At 46.1% G+C, this 20,364-nt stretch overlaps 1 protein-coding gene across 5 annotated transcripts in view; it reads left to right on the forward strand.

Annotated features, from left to right (window-relative positions):
* The window catches only part of LRRC2 (leucine rich repeat containing 2), a 37,418-nt gene that overhangs the window by 3,766 nt on the left and 13,288 nt on the right, over nt 1–20,364 (forward strand). For 4 of the 5 annotated variants that reach the window (XM_025458275.3, XM_035703114.2, XM_035703113.2 and 1 more), the window contains 3 exons: nt 8,662–8,805; nt 17,266–17,473; nt 19,419–19,575. In XM_025458275.3, the coding sequence (XP_025314060.1) occupies nt 8,681–8,805; nt 17,266–17,473; nt 19,419–19,575 (490 nt within the window). In that variant the 5' untranslated portion in view covers nt 8,662–8,680. Of the gene's footprint in view, nt 1–3,802; nt 3,959–8,661; nt 8,806–17,265; nt 17,474–19,418; nt 19,576–20,364 lie in introns of all 5 variants that reach the window. The other variant, XM_035703115.2, reaches the window with a different exon arrangement.

Consider the following 20,364-nt stretch of genomic DNA (forward strand, 5'->3'; position numbering starts at 1 on the left):
TGACTTCCCCTGGAGTGCATGACCCAAGAAATAGATAGAGGAGTGCCTGGTGGGACTTCGTCTCAGAAGTTGCACGCCATCACTCTTACCACATTTTATTCATTAGAAGTGAGTCACTGAATCCAATCCATGCTCAAGGGGGGAGGAATTAAGCTCTACCCTTTTACAGGAGAGAATGTCAAGGAATTTGTGGGTACAAGTTAAAGCCATCATATCCACAAAACAAAATCTATTTTATTGTTCACTGAAGCTGAGATGCACAAACAAGACTGGCACATGTTTTTGTATGGCACATGGGCACCACTGGAGGGGGCTTGCACTCTGAGCCATGGAGCCCAAGCTGGAGTACCCCCTCTCCCTTTATTCCCTCCAAGTGCCTATCTACTTGACCAGCTGTATCTTGCTGCTGCCCAAGGCCCATGCTAGTTGCTCTCTACATGTTGGAGACTCTGCTGTTGACAATGCCCAGGCACCAAGCAGTGGAATCTCTGCTCAGGAGTTGGTGATTTAGCAAGTCCACATAGCCACTAGCCAGCTACCCACCTTGAGCTGACAGGAGGACAGAAGGAACCACCAGCATCTGGGTGTTACTGGGATAGAGAGTGAAACTGACTACAGCAGGTCCCCATTCCCAGTCCCTCTGTGTGCTGGCCTGCCAGGCCTTTCCCTCTTGAGCCAGTCGCTCTTGTCCTGAGAATGTCTCTAGCAAGTGGCAACTGAGCACGAAGCATGGGAGCATGCTCATGGCTCTGGCAGGCCCAGGGCAAGTCAGCAGGGAGGAGCAGGCCAAGAGCTTTCTCTTTTGTTATGTAAGTACCTACGTAATATCTTCCATTTTGTCAGTTGGCCTGTGAAGCCTACAATATTTACTATCTTGCTCTTTTACTGAAAATGTTTGCTGACCCCTGCAGTAAAGCAGAAGGTTTTTCCGGGAGAAATTTTCCTTTCCACTATGAATCCAACTTTTGAGAGTCTCTGATTGTGATGCGTTCACTCAGGACCCAGAACACCAAGCGCTGGAGAAAAATGAGCCAATGGCACTCTGCCCCAGTGTCCTCTCTATCGCCATAAGTGATGTCATTGTCATCCTGTCCTCTCCTCTAGTCCCTTGTGTCTTCTTCTCTGGAAGATGCTCTGTGGCTGAGACCATGCAGCCCAAATGTAGGGATCTGTGTTCTTGTGATTCTGCTGTAACCATAAAGCCAGATCTCCAGCAGGCAATTGGAATCTGATGTCCCCTTGGATCCATGAACCTTTGCTGTAAAATCCATTGAGGGCTCAGGCTGACGCTCTGCATTTTTTATGGTGCCTCAGGAGAGTGTACTTGTATACTTGGATGTTGTGTTTTCTCTTGGAGGTTATTGCTTCATTTGAATTGATGTTCTCTCACACTGCATCCTGTAGAGGTGATTTTTTTTTTCTCTTTACTGCTTTGGTATAGTATATCATGGTGCTATTTCTATAGTTCTGGAGAAACCTAATGCTTAGGAAATTACATTTTACGTATTTGCCTGAAAGGTTGTGTTGGCTGGAGCTCATGCTACAAAGAAGAGATTAGCTTTGTAAATTTGTCAGGGGACCATCTCTCTTTCCCCAACCTGCTGAGTGACTGGCACTTGCATGTGTCCCTGACATTTCCTTTCTCCTTGCTTCCCTCCTCTCTGCATCCCAGACGTCTCCCTCCTCTCTGCTTCTGGATGGAGAGTCTCCTGCTGTTCTAGAATGACTCATTGGCTCCTATTATAAAACCACTTCTGTGATCTGACACCCACCCATAGAGCTACTGTCTCCAGGGTTGATCCTGAACCTGCCCAGTTGTCTCGGGAGGCCTAGATTCAGCACTGTCCTGTACAGGACACCAGGGGCTGAGCTGGCCCTGGCATTCATGGACTGGTTATTTATTTATTTATTTATTTATTTATTTATTATTTTTTAAAAAAGGATTTTATTTATTTATTCATGATGGGGGAGAGAGAGAGAGAGAGAGAGAGAGAGAGAGAGAGAGAGAGAGAGAGGCAGAGACACAGGCAGAGGGAGAAGCAGGTCCACGCAGGGAGCCTGATGTGGGACTCGATCCCCGGTCTTCAGGATCACACCCTGGGCCAAAGGCAGGCGCTGAACCGCTGAGCCACCCAGGGATCCCCTATTTATTTATTTTTTAAAGATTTTATTTATTTATTCATGAAAGACACACACAGAGGGAGGCAGAGACATAGGCAGAGAGAGAAGCAGGCTCCATGCAGGGAGCCTGATGTGGGACTCGATCTGGGGACTCCAGGACCATGCCCTGGGCCAAAGGCAAGCACTAAACTACTGAGCCATCCAGGGATCCCAGGATTGGTTATTTCTTAGCTTCCCAGGATTTCTGGACAGTATATGCAGATCTCTAGCAAACGTGGTCATCTCTCACTGTTCTTAAAGCCTCTAAGTTTTGTTATACACATTTGCAAACCGAACATCTCATGGGCAAGATCTTGATTTAAATTCCAGCCCATTCAAAACCCCCTCTCTCTTTTTTTTTAAACCCTTTTAATTGAAGAAAAGAACTTCCTTCTCTGCTTTGCAAGATACAGGGGAAATGGGGAACATGGTTAGATGGCAGATAGGATATGCTATTTCCCACCAAAACACTGACACTAATATTGATTTGCAGGTATTTAAAAATAAAACCCAAAGCATCCAGAAGACACCATTCCTCTAAGATGCAAACTTGAATTACATTTCCAAATGAATGCATAGAAACTAATGAGCAATGGTCTGTGTGTGTTTGTGTGTGTGTGTTTGTTTAATGCACAGACAGTTAATGGACAGATCTGGCTACTCCACAAGAATTTGTTGCTCTAAGAAAATGACAGTCACTCAACAAAGGCTGAACCATGCTGGTTGATCTAGAGCACACACACCCTGAACATAGAGCAATCCTTCCAGTTTTAAGTACCCTTGGCTGGCTGGGCTGTCCACGCTGCTGGGAAAGCTCACTTTACTTTGGCTTTTTGCTTTGCTTCTATGTGTAGACTTGGATTATGTGTAGAGATCGCCTCAAAGAGTTTAAGTCTGCCTGATTCTCTCTTTCTCATTTTTCTCCATTACAGGCTGGGGACTGTACTCTCTTGTTTTCAGGCTGTGCTTGGCATGCTTTGATGCAATTTTATTTTATCTTATCTTATTTAATTTAATTTTTTTTTTGTCAAAAGCCAAAACCTTAAGACCTTTGCAGCTTAGGTGCTCCTGAGCTCAAAATGACAGAGTAAGGAAAGTGGTAAAAGACAAATTAAATGCAGTGGTTTCTGGTTCTGGGTGAGACAGCGTTAGGCATCCTCCACCATGTTTCTCCTATTAAATGCAGTTCTCAAACTCAAAAGGAATACACAGAGCAGGAATATCAAGACTCTGAAAAGTAACTGGTTGCAAGAGAGGAGGGGAAAGATATCAAAATTCCGAGTACAGAGAGCCTGTGGTATGTTTCCCATTTTCCCCTCCAGTGTTATGCAGCCTGGACTCAAGGCAGCCTGGAAGTCAGAATTGGGCACAAGGGTACCTAATGTTGCTGCAGGAGTGGAAAAGGGGACCCCCCTAATGCTCAGAGAATGGATTCAAATCCTTGTTTTTCTTTTCTTCATTCTGTCATGCCTCAGCGCACAAAGGATTCTGTGATCGCAGGAAGGGGCCGGGGCGTGGGGTGAGGTTGATAGTGGAGGGCCTCAGTCCCCAATATTTTGAGAAAGAGGTCTTTCCTTTTGGATCACAGGAATTGCAGGCCCCAGAAGGTGGAGAAAACTCTCATTGCTTTTTCCCTCTCCAGGAGCACCTGCTACTTGGCGCCCCAAAGCAGGTGCACAGCAAAGCAGATGGACTGAAACCATAGGTCTCTGGCCAGAGGACTGTAAAAGGGAGCCCCAGGAATCTAGAAGAATCGAGGCAAGCAAGAAGAGGAAAGAGCTCAGAGAACAACCATAAGGTTGTTTAGAGCTCCTGGGCTCCTTCCTGAGCTGCAGCTGTGCAGCCGGCCCTAACCAGCATGCCTTCTGCTGTTAGAACTGAAGGCCAGGGTGGACCATGGCCTCCATCCAAGATGGCCACTGGGGGGGGGGCGCACTTGGGCAGCTGAACTGCACGGAACCCTCAGAGGAGGAAGGAAATTCCAGCCCCAGAAGGTGGGAGGGAGGGAATGTGAGTCTGAACTGATCCACATTCATCACCTACTGTGTCAGTCATCAATTTATTGCCTCTCAGCTTGCTTCTGGAAGTAGACTTTGGCGTATGTACTGTGTGACACACAGCATTGTTCCTTTAAGTATTTGTCCTTTAAAGTGAACACCATGTTAGAGTTTCTCAGGGGAAGGCCCTGGAGGGATGGTGTGGTAGGAGGAGGTTTCCTGCCTTTTCCAGTGTGGGCAGGAGGGGGCCAGCTGGGGGCACATCTCCTGGAGCCTGCCGCAGCCCCAGGCCCAGAACGTGGTGCCTTGCACCCTGACTGCCCTGGCTAGCAAGAACCTTTCTGCAGTTCTCTCCGTCTAGAAAGCAGACATCTTGGAGCCCCTGTGCTCTGGATCCCCTACTGCATGTCCACACCACTGGTGGCTGGTTAGGTTGTCTTCCACCCCAGCCAGACCAGCTTGCCCAAACCAGAGGACTTCCCTGCTATCTGCTGGGCAGAAGCACAACTTCTAAAACAAGGTCTGAAGTCCTTCCAAGTTTTTCCTTTCTGGGGTACTTTCCCTCTACTGTTGGGCATGAATGGAAAGATGGAAAATATCAGCAAAGAAATAGAAAGTATAAAGAACCAAATGGAAATTTTAGAAGTAAAATAGACAATTATTGAAATAAAACACTCCCTGGATAGACTCATAAACATAATAGAGTTAATATAGGGGAGAGATGGGACTTTAAAAAAAATATATTTTAAAAAATTTATTCATGAGACACAGAGAGAGAGGCAGAGATATAGGCAGAGGGAGAAGTAGGTTCCCTGCAGGGAGCCCAATGCAGGACTTGATCCCAAGACCCTGGAATCATGACCTGAGCCAAAGGCAGATGCTCAACCACTGAGTCATCCAGGTGGGACATCTGAAGATGGTTTGCTGGATATTATCAATCTGAAAACAGAGAGGAAAAGAGACTTCTAAAAAAACTGGACAGCCTCAAGAATCTATGAAACGTTATTGAAAGGGCTAATATTTGTCTTGTCTGATTCCCAGAAGGAGGGGAGGAAGAGGGCAGTGCAGAAGAAATAGCTAGAGAAAGAATGGCTGAAAATCCCCAAATTTGGCAAAAGATAAAACCTTCTGACCAGAGGAGCCAGGCAAATCCCACAGAGGATAAATCCCAAGAAATCCATGCCCAGATTCATCATAATTAAACTGAGGAAAACCAAAGATGAGGAAAAATTCTCGAAAAGTCATGAGTGAACCATGATGTGTCATCTCGACAAGACTTATGGTTGCAACAACTGCACACTTCTTTTTTTTTTTTTTTTTTAACTGCACACTTCTTATGGGAAACCATGCCGGCCAGAAGAAAACAGGCATGGTGTTGAGTGAAAAGTGCTGAGTGAAAAGAATTATCTCGGGATTCTCTATCCAGCGAAAGTACTCTTCCGGAGTGAAGGTGAAAAGAAGATATTCAGATGAAGGAGAACAGAGCATCTGGCAGTAGATGTCGTCTGTCCCAGGGGACGGTTAAGGGAAGTTGTTTAGGCAGAAGAGAGGTGCTACCAGAGGTAGCCACCAGGAATGAGGGAGGAGCCACAGATGTGGTACATATCAGGGCAGACGTGACAGGCTAGTGCCCTCCTCGTGAGTTCATGAAATAAATTTCATGATTGGAAGCCAAAAATAGAACAGTGACAGATTCAGTGCATGGGAGAGTACGGCAGCACCAAGATGAGAGCCCAGTGGGAGACCTCAGTGGTAGTAAGATTTCCATGCCTCTCTTCAAGTGGTAAATAGTGTCTCTGATGGACTGTGAGAAGTGAAGCTGGGAGCTTATCCTCCCTAGGGCCACCATGAAGAAGAAAAGATTACACAGAGAAACACAAAGAAATGTTCAGATAAACACAAAGGAAGGCTGGAAAGTGTAAAGAGGGGGGAAAAAAAGGAAGGGTCAAGCAGAAAATGGATAATAAATGAATTCAGACCTAAAGGCAAAGAATCAATAATTATACAAATGTAAGTTACTCAAACACAATTAAAAGACACTGTTGGAATGTGGGAAATAGATAATTCAACAAGATTCTGTCTTCAGGGGGGCCTGGCTCGATCAGTCAGTGGAGCATGTGACTATTGATCTCAGGGTTGTAAGTTCAAGCCCTGTACTGGGTGTGGAGTCTACTAAAAAAAGGGGGGGGGTCTGTCTACAAAATCTCACATCAAATATAGCCATATACTTAGAATAAAGGTAAAAGGGTGAAATCGAGAAAATTTTTCAAATCCTGTATCTGATGAAAGACCTGTGTTTAGAATATATAAAGACTGTTACAAGTCAACAATAAAAAGACAAATGGCCCAGTTTAAAATTTGGCAAAGGATCTGAATAGATATTTCTACCAAGAAGGCATTAAAATGGTCAATAAGCACATAAAAATATGTTCAATCAACATCATTAGCTGTCAGGGAAATGCAAATGAAAACCACTAGAGACCACTGCTCAACTAGCCGGATGGCCACGATGGAAGAACGAGTGTGGAGAGGATGTAGACACACGGAGACCCTCATGCATGGCTGCTGGGGCAGTAAAATGATGCAGCTGCTTTGGGGGAACAGTCCAGCAGTTCCTGAAAAGGTTAGACACAGAGTTATCATAGGATCCTCCAGTGTATTTACTCTAGGGAATGGAAAACACAGTCCACAGAAAAGGTGCACCACTTGCACCTTTGTTAGAAATCTCCTTTAGGTAAAAGAGTTTTAAGAGAGACAAAAGACAGTCTCACATGTCAGAAGTTAAAGGAAAGACAGAAGTAAATTGGGGCCAGCATTTTCAGCTCTTTAGATGAAAATTATGGCTCTCCAGCATTCCCCTGCACAAACATAAGCTGGCTCTTCCACTCTTCCACTCAGACTGGCAAGCCATTCATGGAGAGTGCACAGCTGAGTCAGAAGATTAAATATTTGGCTTTGTATCCCCACTGACTGCCATTTAGAGACGTCTGGAACCAGAGAAGAGAATATTCAACAACCCTACTATTTGCCAACTGACATGTTGTGTGTGTATGTGTGTGCGTGCGTGTGCACATGAATGAGGAAATGGATGGAGCCAGATTTCAATGCTGTTAAGTAGGGGAAATTTAAAATGATAACTAGGAAGTTATTTTTAGATAAGAGAGATCAGTGTAGGTTAGTGGAATGGACATTAAAATGTACTTTTAAGTCCTGATAATTTTTTTTTTTTTTTGCAGTGAGCAAATGAATCACTTAGAGCAAATAGTAAAAACAAAATGGGAACATAAAAACGAGAGAGAGAGAGAGAGAGCTCATTGAGCAGTCTGAGAGTGGAATAATCAGGATGCAAAACTTTTACTCAGTTTTCATATATTCTTTCCACAAATATTTATGGAGGACCCACTGTGTGCCAGGCACTGTGCTGAGTCTCACTCCCGTGAAGGGCCAAGATGTACCTGACTTTGACTTTCCTTGCACTTGGAAGTCCACATAAGCAGAGATCAGCAGCTTGTGAGGTTTCATGTTGGAGGGGAACCTCACAGGACCCATCCCCATGCTGTGTTGTATGGTCAGTCCCCAGTGGGAAATGCTCACGGCGAGGTGCAAGGATTGGTTTTGTCACGTAATGGTGGCTGGTGTGTAGCCTGAGGTCACCAGGAGAATGTGTATGTGTGTATGTGTGTGTGTGTGTGTACGTTCTGGTTGACTCACAATCTTACCCTTGAGTATGTTACAGCCTATTGGGAAGATTAGATGCCTGAGAATTCAGTAGAATGTGGAACCATGAGGCTGGGGAGGGCCCAGAGGGCTTTGGGAACCCACAATTTGGCAGAGAGGCAGCGACACAAGTGTGACTTTCTAGAGGAGATGCCACAGGGTGGGTGTTGGACTTGACTTACCCAGAGTACTATCAGGCTTTAAGAATGTTAGCAAACTGGCATCCTGGAAGTGACAGGGTATTCTATCATTACTTAAGACAATAGGTTCATTCATGTTTTCTTTCTTTTTTTTTTAAAGATTTTATTTATTTATTCATGAGAGACACAGAGTGAGGCAGAGACAGGGACAGAGGAAGAAGGAGGCTCCCTGAAGGGAGCCTGATGTGGGACTTGATCCCAAGACCCCAGGATCACAACCTGAACCCAAGGCAGATGCTCAACCACTGAGTCACCCAGGTGCCCCCATTCATGTGTCATCTTAAAGTTTATGCTAAAACCGGGGTGCCTGGGTGGCTCAGTTGATAGGATGTCTGACTCTTGCTTTTAGCTCAGGTGATGATCCCAGGTTGTGATCTCAGAGTTGTGGGATCTAGTTCCGTGTGGGGCTCCACGATCAGTGGGGAGCTTGTCCCTCTCCCTCTCCCTATGCTCTCCACCCCACCACTGCTGGCTCACTCTTCTTCTCTAAAATAAATAAATAAAACCTTAAAAATAATAAAGTTCATGCTGAAAATGATTTTCTTCTGTTTGTGTGTAAAGCTGACATATGTACGTTTCTTGAATAGGTAATTTCATGCTCCCAAAATGGGACACAAAGTGGTCGTGTTTGACATTTCTGTCGTCAGAGCCTTGTGGGAAACGCGTGTCAAGAAGCACAAAGCTTGGCAGAAGAAGGAGAAAGAAAGGCTCGAGAAAAGCGCATTGGAAAAGTATGTGTTTTCTGTACTTGCCTGTGGCTTCTTTAGCGAATCAGGACCAGGCAGGCCGCAGTCATGTTGTGAGGGGGATGCCTTTCTTCTGGGATTTCTTGGTGACACTTGCTCACTGGACTGCAGAGCCATCACACTGTTGCCCAGAGCAAATGTTTGATTCCTATAACACTAACCCCCGGGTTGTATGGGCCCACATACATTCCAGGCACGGTACTAGGCACAGGAGAGACAGCGATGGCACAGTAAACCCTACAGTACACTTTGTGGGGGACTGCTCAGCTGGCCTCCCTAGGCTGTCTGATGGTCTCCACACCTGGCAGGTCATGTGACGACTGCCCCGGGGCAGCTGAAGGCCACTTTGTGTCATGCATTTCCACTCTCACCTACTGGGCTGAATGCTGGCTAAGACTCACTGTACTGATACCATTTTGACTTGGATTGAGATGATGTATGTTGACTACTCTTGTGTAAACTCATGAAATATGTGTAAAAGAGAGCTATATGTATATGACATGAAGTTGAGTGCTTGGGAAAAACTACCTTTAGGATAACCGTGAGCCACCCAATTGACTCAGCACCGCACAAGTCCGAAAAAGTATGACAAGCTGGAGAGGTTGCGCTTTCCGGAAGCTTTGTGTGTCTGTACTTTTTATTCTCTATGAAGGAACCAAAGCTCTTGGGTGATGTGCAAAGAATGTAGTTTATAAAAGAAAGGCAGAATGGGATTATGATTGGCAGACCCATTCTTGGAGGAGGTCTATGACCCTATCCCAAGTTGGCAAATGTTGATATTTTTCTATGCTTTAAGTTAAAAACAAAATGTGTAAGGTATGAGTGTCTCTCTATTCTTGGTTCTCTATTTTAATGAACTATTTGGATCCAACCAATACCTATTCTGATCATGCTTGATAATTAGGCTGTTACTCTAAAAGCGTCACAGCTGTTCCAGGTGGTTATCATTATCCCCAAATTGAACACAAGGAAGTTGGGATCTAAGTGACTTGCCCGAGTTGACACAGCTGGTAAGTGGAGAATTTGGCCAAGCTCTTTCCCCCTGCACAATGCTGTAATCACAGATGGTTGGGACGTTCTTTTCACTTGCACTAATCTGAGGTCATCCAACATGATGTGAATCTTGAATTTAAGAATTGGAACCGGGCAGCCCTGGTGGTGCAGCGGTTTAGTGCCGCCTGCAGCCCAGGGCGTGATCCTGGAGACCCTGCATCAAGTCCCACGTCAGGCTCTCTCCATGGAGCCTGCTTCTCCCTCTGCCTGTGTCTCTGCCTCTCTCTCTCTCTGTGTTTCTATGAATAAATAAATAAAATCTTAAAAAAAAAAAAGAATTGGAACCTTGGACTGGCAACATCTGCGGTGATGGGTCTGAATGATCTATGGTAGCACAAATTACACAAGGTCCCTGGGCTCTGTGAGCTCAAAGTGGCTCTCAGCTCTGCTCCAACTTTCTCCCCACTCCTAGCATCTGGGGTTACTCTAGGGTGAGACAACTTGCTGAATGGGGACCTGAGCCCTGAGGGTTTTTAGGAAAGTGTCTGTAGCTGATGTGACCCCCAGAGGGTTCCTGGAGGAGGTGGCATCTGCAGAGACCCGGAGTCCACAAACTGTTCTCTCAGCTGCTGTGGAGTGGTTTTTGTGGCTTGGGCTGTATATCTTTCATCGTGGTGCTAAATGGCTTCGTGGACAGCTTCACACGTCTCCTGTATACCGGGTCAGACCTGAATTGGGCTTCATGCCATTGGGCTTGCGCCATGTCGTATCTTGCCCTAAGACAGACAACTTCTTAGGGATTTGTTAGGCTTTTCTAGCTCAAGATAAGAAAAACAGCCATCAAATTGGCAGGGCAGGTGAGGAGAAAGTCAGGATGGTGGAGGCAAGAATGTGGGTATTCAAGGAGCAAGCTGATTAGCTTCCCAGGACCTGCAAAAAATGAATGTAGTAAATTTACCTTTTTTGCAGGTGTTTCTGAGTTTCCATACTATGATTTACCCTGTGATTACTAATACTATTTGAAGTTTAACCTTAAGTTTCTCAAGATCTGTTTCCTGTGGGGAAATTGGTATATTGAAAAACTAATGAATGCCTTATCAGAAAAAGCAATTATCTAGTTAATTCAATTTTACAAAAATAGGCAGAACCCTCTATCTTGCTCTGTGACCTCACTTCATGGTACTTCATTTTGTAAGACTGCAGTTGTTCCATGAAGCATGCATCAAAACTGAAACGTTGTAAGCAGATGGGCACGTGGGTGGCTCAGTCAGTTGAGTTAGCCTTTGGCTCAAGTCATGATCCCCGGGTCCTGGGATCCAGCCCGCATCAGAGTCCCTGCTCAGTAGGGGGAGTCTGCTTCTCCCTCTGCCTTTGCACATCCCCCCTTTGTCCTGCTCATGTTCTATCTCTGTCTCTCAAATAAATATATAAAATCTTTTAAAAAAAGTTGTAAGCAGAGATGCAATACGGAATAGCACTCTGTCTGAATGAAACTCAGTCACTGACTGGGAGAAATAGAATGGCCGCTGTAATGCTCTGAGTGAGGAATTTCTCATCCAGTGAGGCTCTTTGCCATGCAGGCCAGGACTGTGGGTTCCTTTCTTAAGGAAAGAGTATTTTATTTGCACATTTACTGATTTAATTAGAGGAATGCTAATGGCATCGTTTTGCATGTGTGTCTTGTATTTAAAGTTCTACTAAAATTGATTCAAGGGGAAGATTATTCAGTTACATGGGTGATAAAGTATAAAGACAAAGACAGTTTATCTGACTTGATATTTTTTTCCCTTTCTTTTTTGAAGTACAGCTGACATACTATGTTATATTAGTTCCAGGTGTACAACATAGGGATTTGACAACTCTATACATTAAGCTAGACAGTTTACTTATTTTAATTACTCTCAGGACGAGAATGGAATTTAAAAAAGAGTGTATAGTCTCATCTTGGCTTTCACCAAAAAACCATTTATATTCTCATGAGGTTTTGGAGGGAATGGGACATAAAACATTTAAAAAGAAATCCAAAATCGCTTCTTGGCCTTTTGGCTAAGATCAAGTGTAAAAGAAATCCTGAAACGATTTGGTATATTATAATTTTTAATGAGATATATTTAATATCCTTTTTTTTCCTCCATTTTGTATTGGCTGTACCAAAATATCTGAGCCATTTCTATTAGCTTGTAATTTGTGATGTAGGAAGGATATATTCTGTGGGGCTTAATGAGCATCGTTTCATTACATTGGCATGATATCCCTTCAGATTTGGTCTAAGAAATGAGGGTAGCAGAGATGCTAACCTGAAAAGTAGTTGGTGAACACAAGACCTGGCAGTGACTATGCTGTTGGTTGTTGACATTTTGGGGGGAATTTCTTCTGCTCATTCAATCTGCATGTCTTATACCCAGGCTCTACCCCACATCCCTGCTATAATCAGATCTAGATCTGTAGGCAATAATGTACATTTCTATATTTATTTATTTTAAAAGATTTATTTATTTATTTATTTATTTATTTATTTATTTATTTATTTAAGAGAGCAGAGGGAGGGGCAGAGGGAGAGGAAAGAGAGGGAGATTCTTAAGCAGGTTCCACGCCAAGTGCAGAGCCCAGTGCAGGGCTTGACCTCAGGACCCTGAGATCATGACCTGAACTGAAATCAAGAGTTGGATGTTTACCTGAGCCACCCAGGTGCCCCTAATTATTTACATTTATTTTTATCACATGGTATTCAACTATTTAAATTATACAGAAGAGCTAATAATGAAAAGTAACAATCCCAAGCCAATCCTGCCATTTTCTCCCAGTATTAAATTCATCTCTCTCCATGTGCTGGTATTTTTAAATTTCTCACTTTTATTACATTACATGTAGACTCCATATGCAGATCCGGAAGCCCTACCTACTTGCTTAGTGCTTACACCAGCTCAGCTCACTGTGAGCAGGACCTGGATAGGGTGGTAGCTGGACTAGCCAGGGCCACCAGCAAAATACTTTTCTAAATGCTCCTCTTTCTCCTAGCTTAATAGCAAGCTTGAAACTCCAATGATACCCAAAGTTTTGGAAGAACAAAAAATGTGCATACAGACCTGGGGAGCCAGCCCTGCAGAAATTCAGGAATGAATGTTCCAGGCAAGAGTAATGCAAACACTGAGGCAGGGGTTGACCTGGGTGTTCAAGGGAGAGCAAGGAGGCCAGTCAGTGGATCAGAAAGAAGCAAGTGACAGTGCACTAGTGGATGTGGCCAGCCAGGCAGGAGAAAGCACAGACCTGTAGGGCCTTATAGCCACAGTGGGACATTGCTTTACTGTATGAAATGAGGAGCCAAGGACAGGGTGTGACTGCCATTGTGACTGGCCTACTCTAACTATTGGGTGAGTTTAGACCATCGGGAGGCAAGAGTGGCGCAAGCAGAGGATGGTGAGTTGGACAAGAATGGAAGCAGGGAAGATAATGAAGAGTGGCCGGATTCTCACAGAACTAACCATATCTCCTGATGGATTTGATATGAGATAGGAAAAAAGCTTAGAGCCAACAATGAGCCTGAGTTTTTAGCCAGAACATCTGGAAGCCTTTTACGGAGATAGGGAAGAAGCAAGTTTTGGGGTGAAGATCAGGAGTTTGGGCTGCAGTAAGTTAATTTTTTAAAAAAGATTTTATTTATTTATTCATGAGAGACACAGAGGGAGGCAGAGACATAGGCAGAGGGAGAAAAGCAGGCTCCCTGCAGGGAGCCCAATGTGGGACTCGATTCCAGGACCCTAGGATCACAACCTGAGCCAAAGGCAGACACTCAACCACTGACTGACCGAGGTGCCCTTGGAACATGTTAATTTAGGAACACCTTTTAGACATTCAGGTGGAGATAGGGGGGAGGTGAGGAAGCTGGATTCAGTGAGGCAGCCCTGGCTAGAGAACTATAATTGGGCATCACCAGCACAGAGATGTATTTAAAGCCACGGCACTGGGAGATATCAGAAGAGTGAGTGTAGATAGAGACGGGCAGAGACCCAAGGGCTGGGGGTTGGGCCCTTGGAGTTTGGAGGTTGGGAAGCTGAGTGGGAGACAGCCCAGCAACTAGAGTGGTAGGAATGGAATGGGCAGAGAGAGGGAGCCAAATAGCAATCAGGCTTCACGGGGGAGGAAGGGCTTTGTCAAATGCTGCAGATGGGTCAGAGAAGGTGAGGACTGGATTTGACCACTGGATCTGGCAAAGCAGAGGTCATGATGGCCTTGAGACCAGTTTCCAAAGAAGGGGAATGCTGAGTGAAGGGGGGGGGGTCAACAGAGAACAAGGGGGTGGGAACAGAGAATTGTAGATGTGAGCCAGCACAACTCTTTCAGGGGTTGGCTTAAAGTGAAGCAGAGAAGTGGGTTTGATGGAAGACATGAGGTTGCAGGGGGTGGGGGTGGCGTAGGAGGGGGTTGAGGTGGAGGTGGTGGGTGGGTGGCAGAGTTGCTCTTTAAGTTGGGAAAAATAATCCTGCACATGTGCTGATGGGAGCGATCCACCGGAGGACATCCTCCAGGGAGAAGGAGAGAACCGGGCAGGAAATCCTTGAGTGGGTGAGAGGCTGGGTTTAACGTTGGAGGGGGTGAGGGCTGGCCACTGGGAGGATCTGGGACAGTTCTTCCAGACCAGCCAAAGTGTAGGCAGAGTCAACAGGAACACATGTGAGCAGGTGGCGTGGATGGGGCGCTATGAGTTCCAGGGGTTCTGTTCGCTTTCATTTCTTCCCTCCGTGAGCTAGGAGCTCTGAGACGGAGGCAGATGGGGTAGCCGGTGATGGAGGTATGACTGAAAGGGAGAAAATGTGCAAGAGTCACCTAGGGCCTGGGGCAAAGGGATGAGCTTGGGAGTGTGGTAGTGCTGCTGGGCAGCAGTGAGGGGCCCCTGAGGTCAGGGGTCACCACTCAAAGCCAGGTCAGTTTGCAAGGTGGTGAGTTTTCCTCCACGCTCAGGTCCTGGGTGGGTGCAGGTGCAGCAGAGCTGGGGAGAAGTGGATGCCAGCTAAGTTGAGGTCTGTCCAGGTGCACATGAAAGAGCAAGAGAGGGGGGCCAGGGGGCTGAGAAGGAATGCAGGATGTGATTAAGATGAGGATTATGAGGGTAGCCCCAGTGGCTCAGCTGTTTGGCGCCTGCCTTTGGCCCAGGGTCTGATCCTGGAGACCCGGGATCGAGTCCTGCATCGGGCTCCCTGCATGGAGCCTGCTTCTCCCTCTGCCTGTGTCTCTGCCTCTCTCTCTCTCTCACAAAAAAATGAGGATTATGAAATGCATCTTATAAAAGCTTTACTGAGGAACGTAACTGATACCCAAGAAAATACACATATTTAAAGTATACAATTTGAAAAGTCTGATATACGTATACATCCATAAAATCATCTCCACAATCAAGATAGGATTATATTTGTCCCCTTACAAGCCTCTTCCTCACTCTTGGTGGTTCTCTTCTCTCATCTCCTGTCCCTGGTGCCCAGGCAGTCACTCCTTCCTGTCGCTGTAGATTATTTTGCTTTTATTAGAGATTTTTTAGAGTTCGTAAATCATTTTATATGAATGGAATCTTTTCTTTTTGTTATTCTGGATTCTTTCATTCAGCCTAATGGCACTGAGATCCATTCATATGTGTATCAAGAGTTCATTTCGTTGTAGTATTCCATAGTGTGGATAAGCCACAGTGTGTCCATCCATTCACATGCCAAGATGCTTTTGGGTTGTTTTCAGTTGGGGCTATAAAGCTTATATGAACATATGCCCACTTTTTGGGATATATGCTTTCCTCTCTCTTATAGAAATACCTAGGAGTAGAATGTCTGGATCATACGGTACACATGTGATCTTTCTGAAATCCATTGGGATCTAGAGGATTGGGACTGGCAGGGTCAGGCTGTGTCCCCAGCCACCCACCCCCACATTCCTGAGCAATTACTGACATTGACCACACACTAGTCCTGCCACCAAGCTTTGCTAACACTCCTAACTTTTGACTGGTGGGAAGACCGTCTATAAGCACCTACTAGAATGTTCCAACACGTGTGATTCCTTTAACAGAGTGGTCCTGTCTCTGAATCAGGGGTGTCTTGCTGATGTCAGGTCTTCTGCACACTGTCTGGGCAGCTTTGCCTTTCTGGTTTCCCTGCTTACTCATTCTTTAGGATTTGCACATCAGATTTACTGAGGAGCAGGCAATTTTGATCTTATCAAGTGGAGAACTAATGCGGAGTGCCCAGGGGTGACACAAAAACTAGGCAGGACTGGAAGCAGTTGAAGCTATATAAAGGAGAAGGTGATCACGATTCTCTGAGCCCTGATGGTCCCAATCCAACATGGGATGAGGGGAAGAGGTCTGGGCTTTATCTCCCCACCTCACTGCACCCCTGCCCGACTTCTCCCAGGGCGCCCAACTTGTGTTAAAGGTCAGCTTTCAAAAAAGGTGCAGTTATGACTCCGCTGCAGATATAAAAGAAATGTGCATTAAAAATCCCGTTTTTCTCATTATGATCAAGAGGACAAGCAGTGAGGTGTTACGGCCAGCTCAAAGGAGAATCACAAGGACAGATACATCTGGATACCAGGAAAATTGATGAACTTGCAAACGGAACACACTGTCTTCAGAGGTGGGGGAGGGTTGTCCCTCCACTGGACAGGACAGAATTTGTGTGTCTGCGGTCAGGAATGATTTGTGTTGCTACAAGATTTCTATGAGTTCACCTTTTTTTTTTTTAAAAAAAAAGATTTTATTTATTTACTCATGACAGAGAGAGAGAGGGAGGGAGAGAGAGAGATAGAGAGAGAGAGAGAGAGAGAGATTGAGACAGGCAGAGGGAGAAGCAGACTCCATGCAGGGAGCCTGACGTGGGACTGGATCCCGGGGCTCCGGGATCACGCCCTGGGCTGAAGGCAGGCGCTAAACCACTGAGCCACCGGGGTGCCCCCCCCTAGGAGTTCACTCTCATCTGTGCGGAGATGTAAAGATCTGTCAGGTGTTTTATAAACTAGGGCTGCCTATATATTTCATACCAGATGCCCTTGAAGGAGTAGCATATTCCTGTGGCCCTGCATTAAAAAAACAAAACAAAACAAAACAAAACAAAAAAACAACCTGGGCTAGCAAGCACATAATATCAAAGGGAATTGTAATTAATTAAATGCATAGGTAACTCTGGTAGAAATTTTAGGCAGGGATTCCATCCCACTCACCTTCTCTACTTTTTTAGTCAACGTTGCTGATAACCCACAACTCTGAGGGTTTAAGATTCCCCCTACGTTCCCAGAGCAGAGGGGAGGGCTGAGGTTTGGGGTTGGGGGAGGGGGTGGTGCTTGAGATCAGCCACCTGGGGAAGGATCACACCTGCCTGCGCCCAGGTGGCCTGCCCAGGTGGCCTGCCGGCTTCTCTCCGCAGGTGAGGGCGGTTCCCCAGGAGAGTGACTTCGCCTCTGCTGCCCCTTTAGGATAAAGGAGGAGTGGAACTTCGTGGCCGAGTGCAGGAGGAAAGGCATCCCCCAGGCTGCCTACTGCAAGAATGGCTTCGTAGACACCAGCGTGAGGCTTCTGGAAAAGATCGAAAGGAACTCCCTCACCAGGCAGAGCTCACTTTCCAAGGAGAGAGACAAACAGAGCAGTCCGTTTGTGTTTGAACTTTCGGGGGAGCAGTGGACGGTGAGTGTGGCAAGGGGATGCCCGATGCGCGCTGCTGAGCTGAGCTCAAGGCATTGTTAGGCCTTGGCTTTGCCCCAAAGAGTGCTGCTGCCTCTAGAGAGCTTTCTTTTGGATGGGGAGGAGCCAATTGCCTGCTCTGAACCGGGTTCTTGTCCCCCTTGTTCCCAGCAGAGCAGGGCTGGGCTCTGTGTCCTGGGAAGGGCAGTGGGATCCCCTTGGATCCCTCCGAGGCTGGCAGGCAGGGGCTGGGGCAGCCCAGGATGGCACAGCCTTTAAAATGGGTATTTCTGCAGTCTCTCCCCCAGATGTTTAAAATCATCCTTTACCTTTTTTTTTTTTTTTTAAAGATTTTATTTATTTATTCATGAGAGACAGAGAGAGAGAGGCAGAGACACAGGCAGAGGGAGAAGCAGGCTCCATGCAGGGAGCCCGATGACGTGGGACTTGATCCTGGCTCTCCAGGATCAGGTGGCGAAGATGGCGCTAAACTGCCAGGCCACCCAGGCTGCTCCCCCCACCCTTTTTCAAATGAACCGAGCCTTTCACCTAACATCCCCAGTGGGTGGTGACAAACCCTTTAGCTACTTTTCCTCCTGAGATTCTGAGGCCAGGACAAAGATGTCCCAGTTTCTAGCCTCAGGTGTTTACAGGTGGCTCCTGCTGCCACTGCCCCTGGCCTGCTGCTTTGCTTGGAGAGGTATCTGACATTTTCTGGTGGAAGCAGCACCTGAGCATGTCAGGAGCAAGCAAATGGGGACTCTGATCCCTTTCTGGGGGACAGGGTTCTCTGCAACCTGCCCTCCATCTCTTTATCCCTTCAACTTACGGCTGAAGTGACTCTGGGCTGGGAGTCTGAATTTTTGAGGGGTGATCATGGGGCAGACCTTTATTGACCATGTGATCTGGGGGTAGTTTACTCCACTTTCATATATTTTATCTCCTCCCCAGCAAAATGGTGCTAATGCCTGCCTTGGCTCCCTCTGTGGGCTGTTGTGGGTTCTGAATGAGCCGATATTCTATGACCCTGACTTGTTAGCCACACGGCCCTCTGAAACTGGGAGAGATGATTACTGTACAACCTCTAGTCTTATTTCTCCTGCATCCCTATCATTGAGATCAGTGGGTACTCTTCTGGATTTCTAATTAAGTACCGCTGGTAAGTCATTCTCATCTGCCATCGTCAAACATGGTCCTGCTCTAAGCACTTACCCCATAGGGGTTACCCAGCCCACCTGGAGAACCTACATTGAGAAGCACTTCTCAGCACCTTTACAATTGTATCCCAGAGCTCTCGAGCTGGGAGAGGCCTTGGTTCTGCCCAGTTCCTCTGTCACTTCACAAATGAAGGTGCAGGGTGGTGATGTACCTGGAAAAAGGCAGAGCCTGGCCCAGAATTCCGGTCTCTTCGCTGTCTTTCTGGTGCTTTCATATGATTGTCTCATAAAAACATTGAGAAATTTGGCACGGCAAATATTAGATCTCTATCAAGCAGCTACCTGGGAAGGGACATGTAACACAGATTTTAAAATCTAGTGCATGGACAGATTTTGTTTTCAGAAAGTGTTAAAGTAGTGCATTGTAAAAAAATAAAATAAAAAAATAAAGTAGTGCGTTGTAAATAATATATGTCGTGGCTGTGGGTGTGAGCCTGGTTGTCTGTGTGCACTGGGGCATTTGATCTTAATATCGTGAATTCACAGCTGTTTTGAAATTGGGCTAATCTGCCATTGTGAAATCAAGGGCAATCGCAGAATCTGAAAGTGGCTTCGTGGAGTGACTGTAGAGCTGGCTAAGGAAAGGCCTAATGCTCTTACCTGTGCCCTCTCGCCTTCTGTCTTTTATGTTAATGCCCGGTTGTACTTGGCTTTGTGCACACCGGCCACTCAGCTAGGGCTCCGACACCTTGGGGAACCAACTGTGGCTGATGTAATTCATTCTATTGTAGGAGCTCCCCGATTCCTTGAAGGAGCAGACACACCTGAAAGAATGGCACATCAGTAATACCCTGATTCAAAACATTCCTACCTATATTGAGCTGTTTCAAGCGATGAGAATTCTGGATCTGCCAAAAAACCAAATCTCCCGACTTCCAGCTGAAATTGGTATGTTCCCCGGCGGGAGCCTCCCGTGTTCTCGTCTGGCAAGCTGGCAGGTGGTGGACAGGTGGTGGCCTGGCGCTTCCTTCCCCTCCTGGCCCAGGTCGCTGCTGGGCCGGGCTGTTTCCTGTGTTCCCAGAGCTGCATCTTGCTCAGGGCGGCGATGTCACCATCCCACCTGCAGAACTCAGCACGGACATTTGCCAATGGCTCAGAAGCTAGAAGTCCCATGAGCGAGCAATGCCATGTTCCAGAACTTTTTCTTTTCTGTTTTAAAAAATTTAACTTCAATTTGCCAACATATAGTGTAACACCCAGTTCTCATTCCATCACGTGCCTTCCTTAGCGCCAGTCACCCAGTCATCCCTCCACCCACCTCCCCTTCTGCAACCCTTTGTTTGTATCCCAGAATTAGGAGTCTCTCATGATTTGTCTTCCTCTCTAATTTTTCCCCACTCAGTTTCCCCTCCCTTCCCTTACAGCCCCTTTCACTATTTCTTATATTCCTCACATGAGTGAAACCATATGATGATTGTCTTTCTCCAATTAACTTATTTCACTCAGCATAATACCCTCCAGTTCCATCCACAAATGTAAATGGTAGGTATTCACCCTTTCTGATGGCTGAGTAATATCCCATTGTATATATATGCCACACCTCCTTTATCCACTCATCTGCCGAAGGACATTGTGGCCCCTTCCACGGTTTGGCTACTGTGGACGTTGCTGCTATGAACATGGGGGTGCAGGTGTCCATCATTTCACTACCTCTGTGCCGTGGAGTAAATACCCAAT

The sequence above is a fragment of the Canis lupus genome, chromosome 20 (genome assembly GCF_003254725.2).
Source record: "Canis lupus dingo isolate Sandy chromosome 20, ASM325472v2, whole genome shotgun sequence".
Classification (NCBI taxonomy): Eukaryota; Metazoa; Chordata; class Mammalia; order Carnivora; family Canidae; genus Canis; species Canis lupus.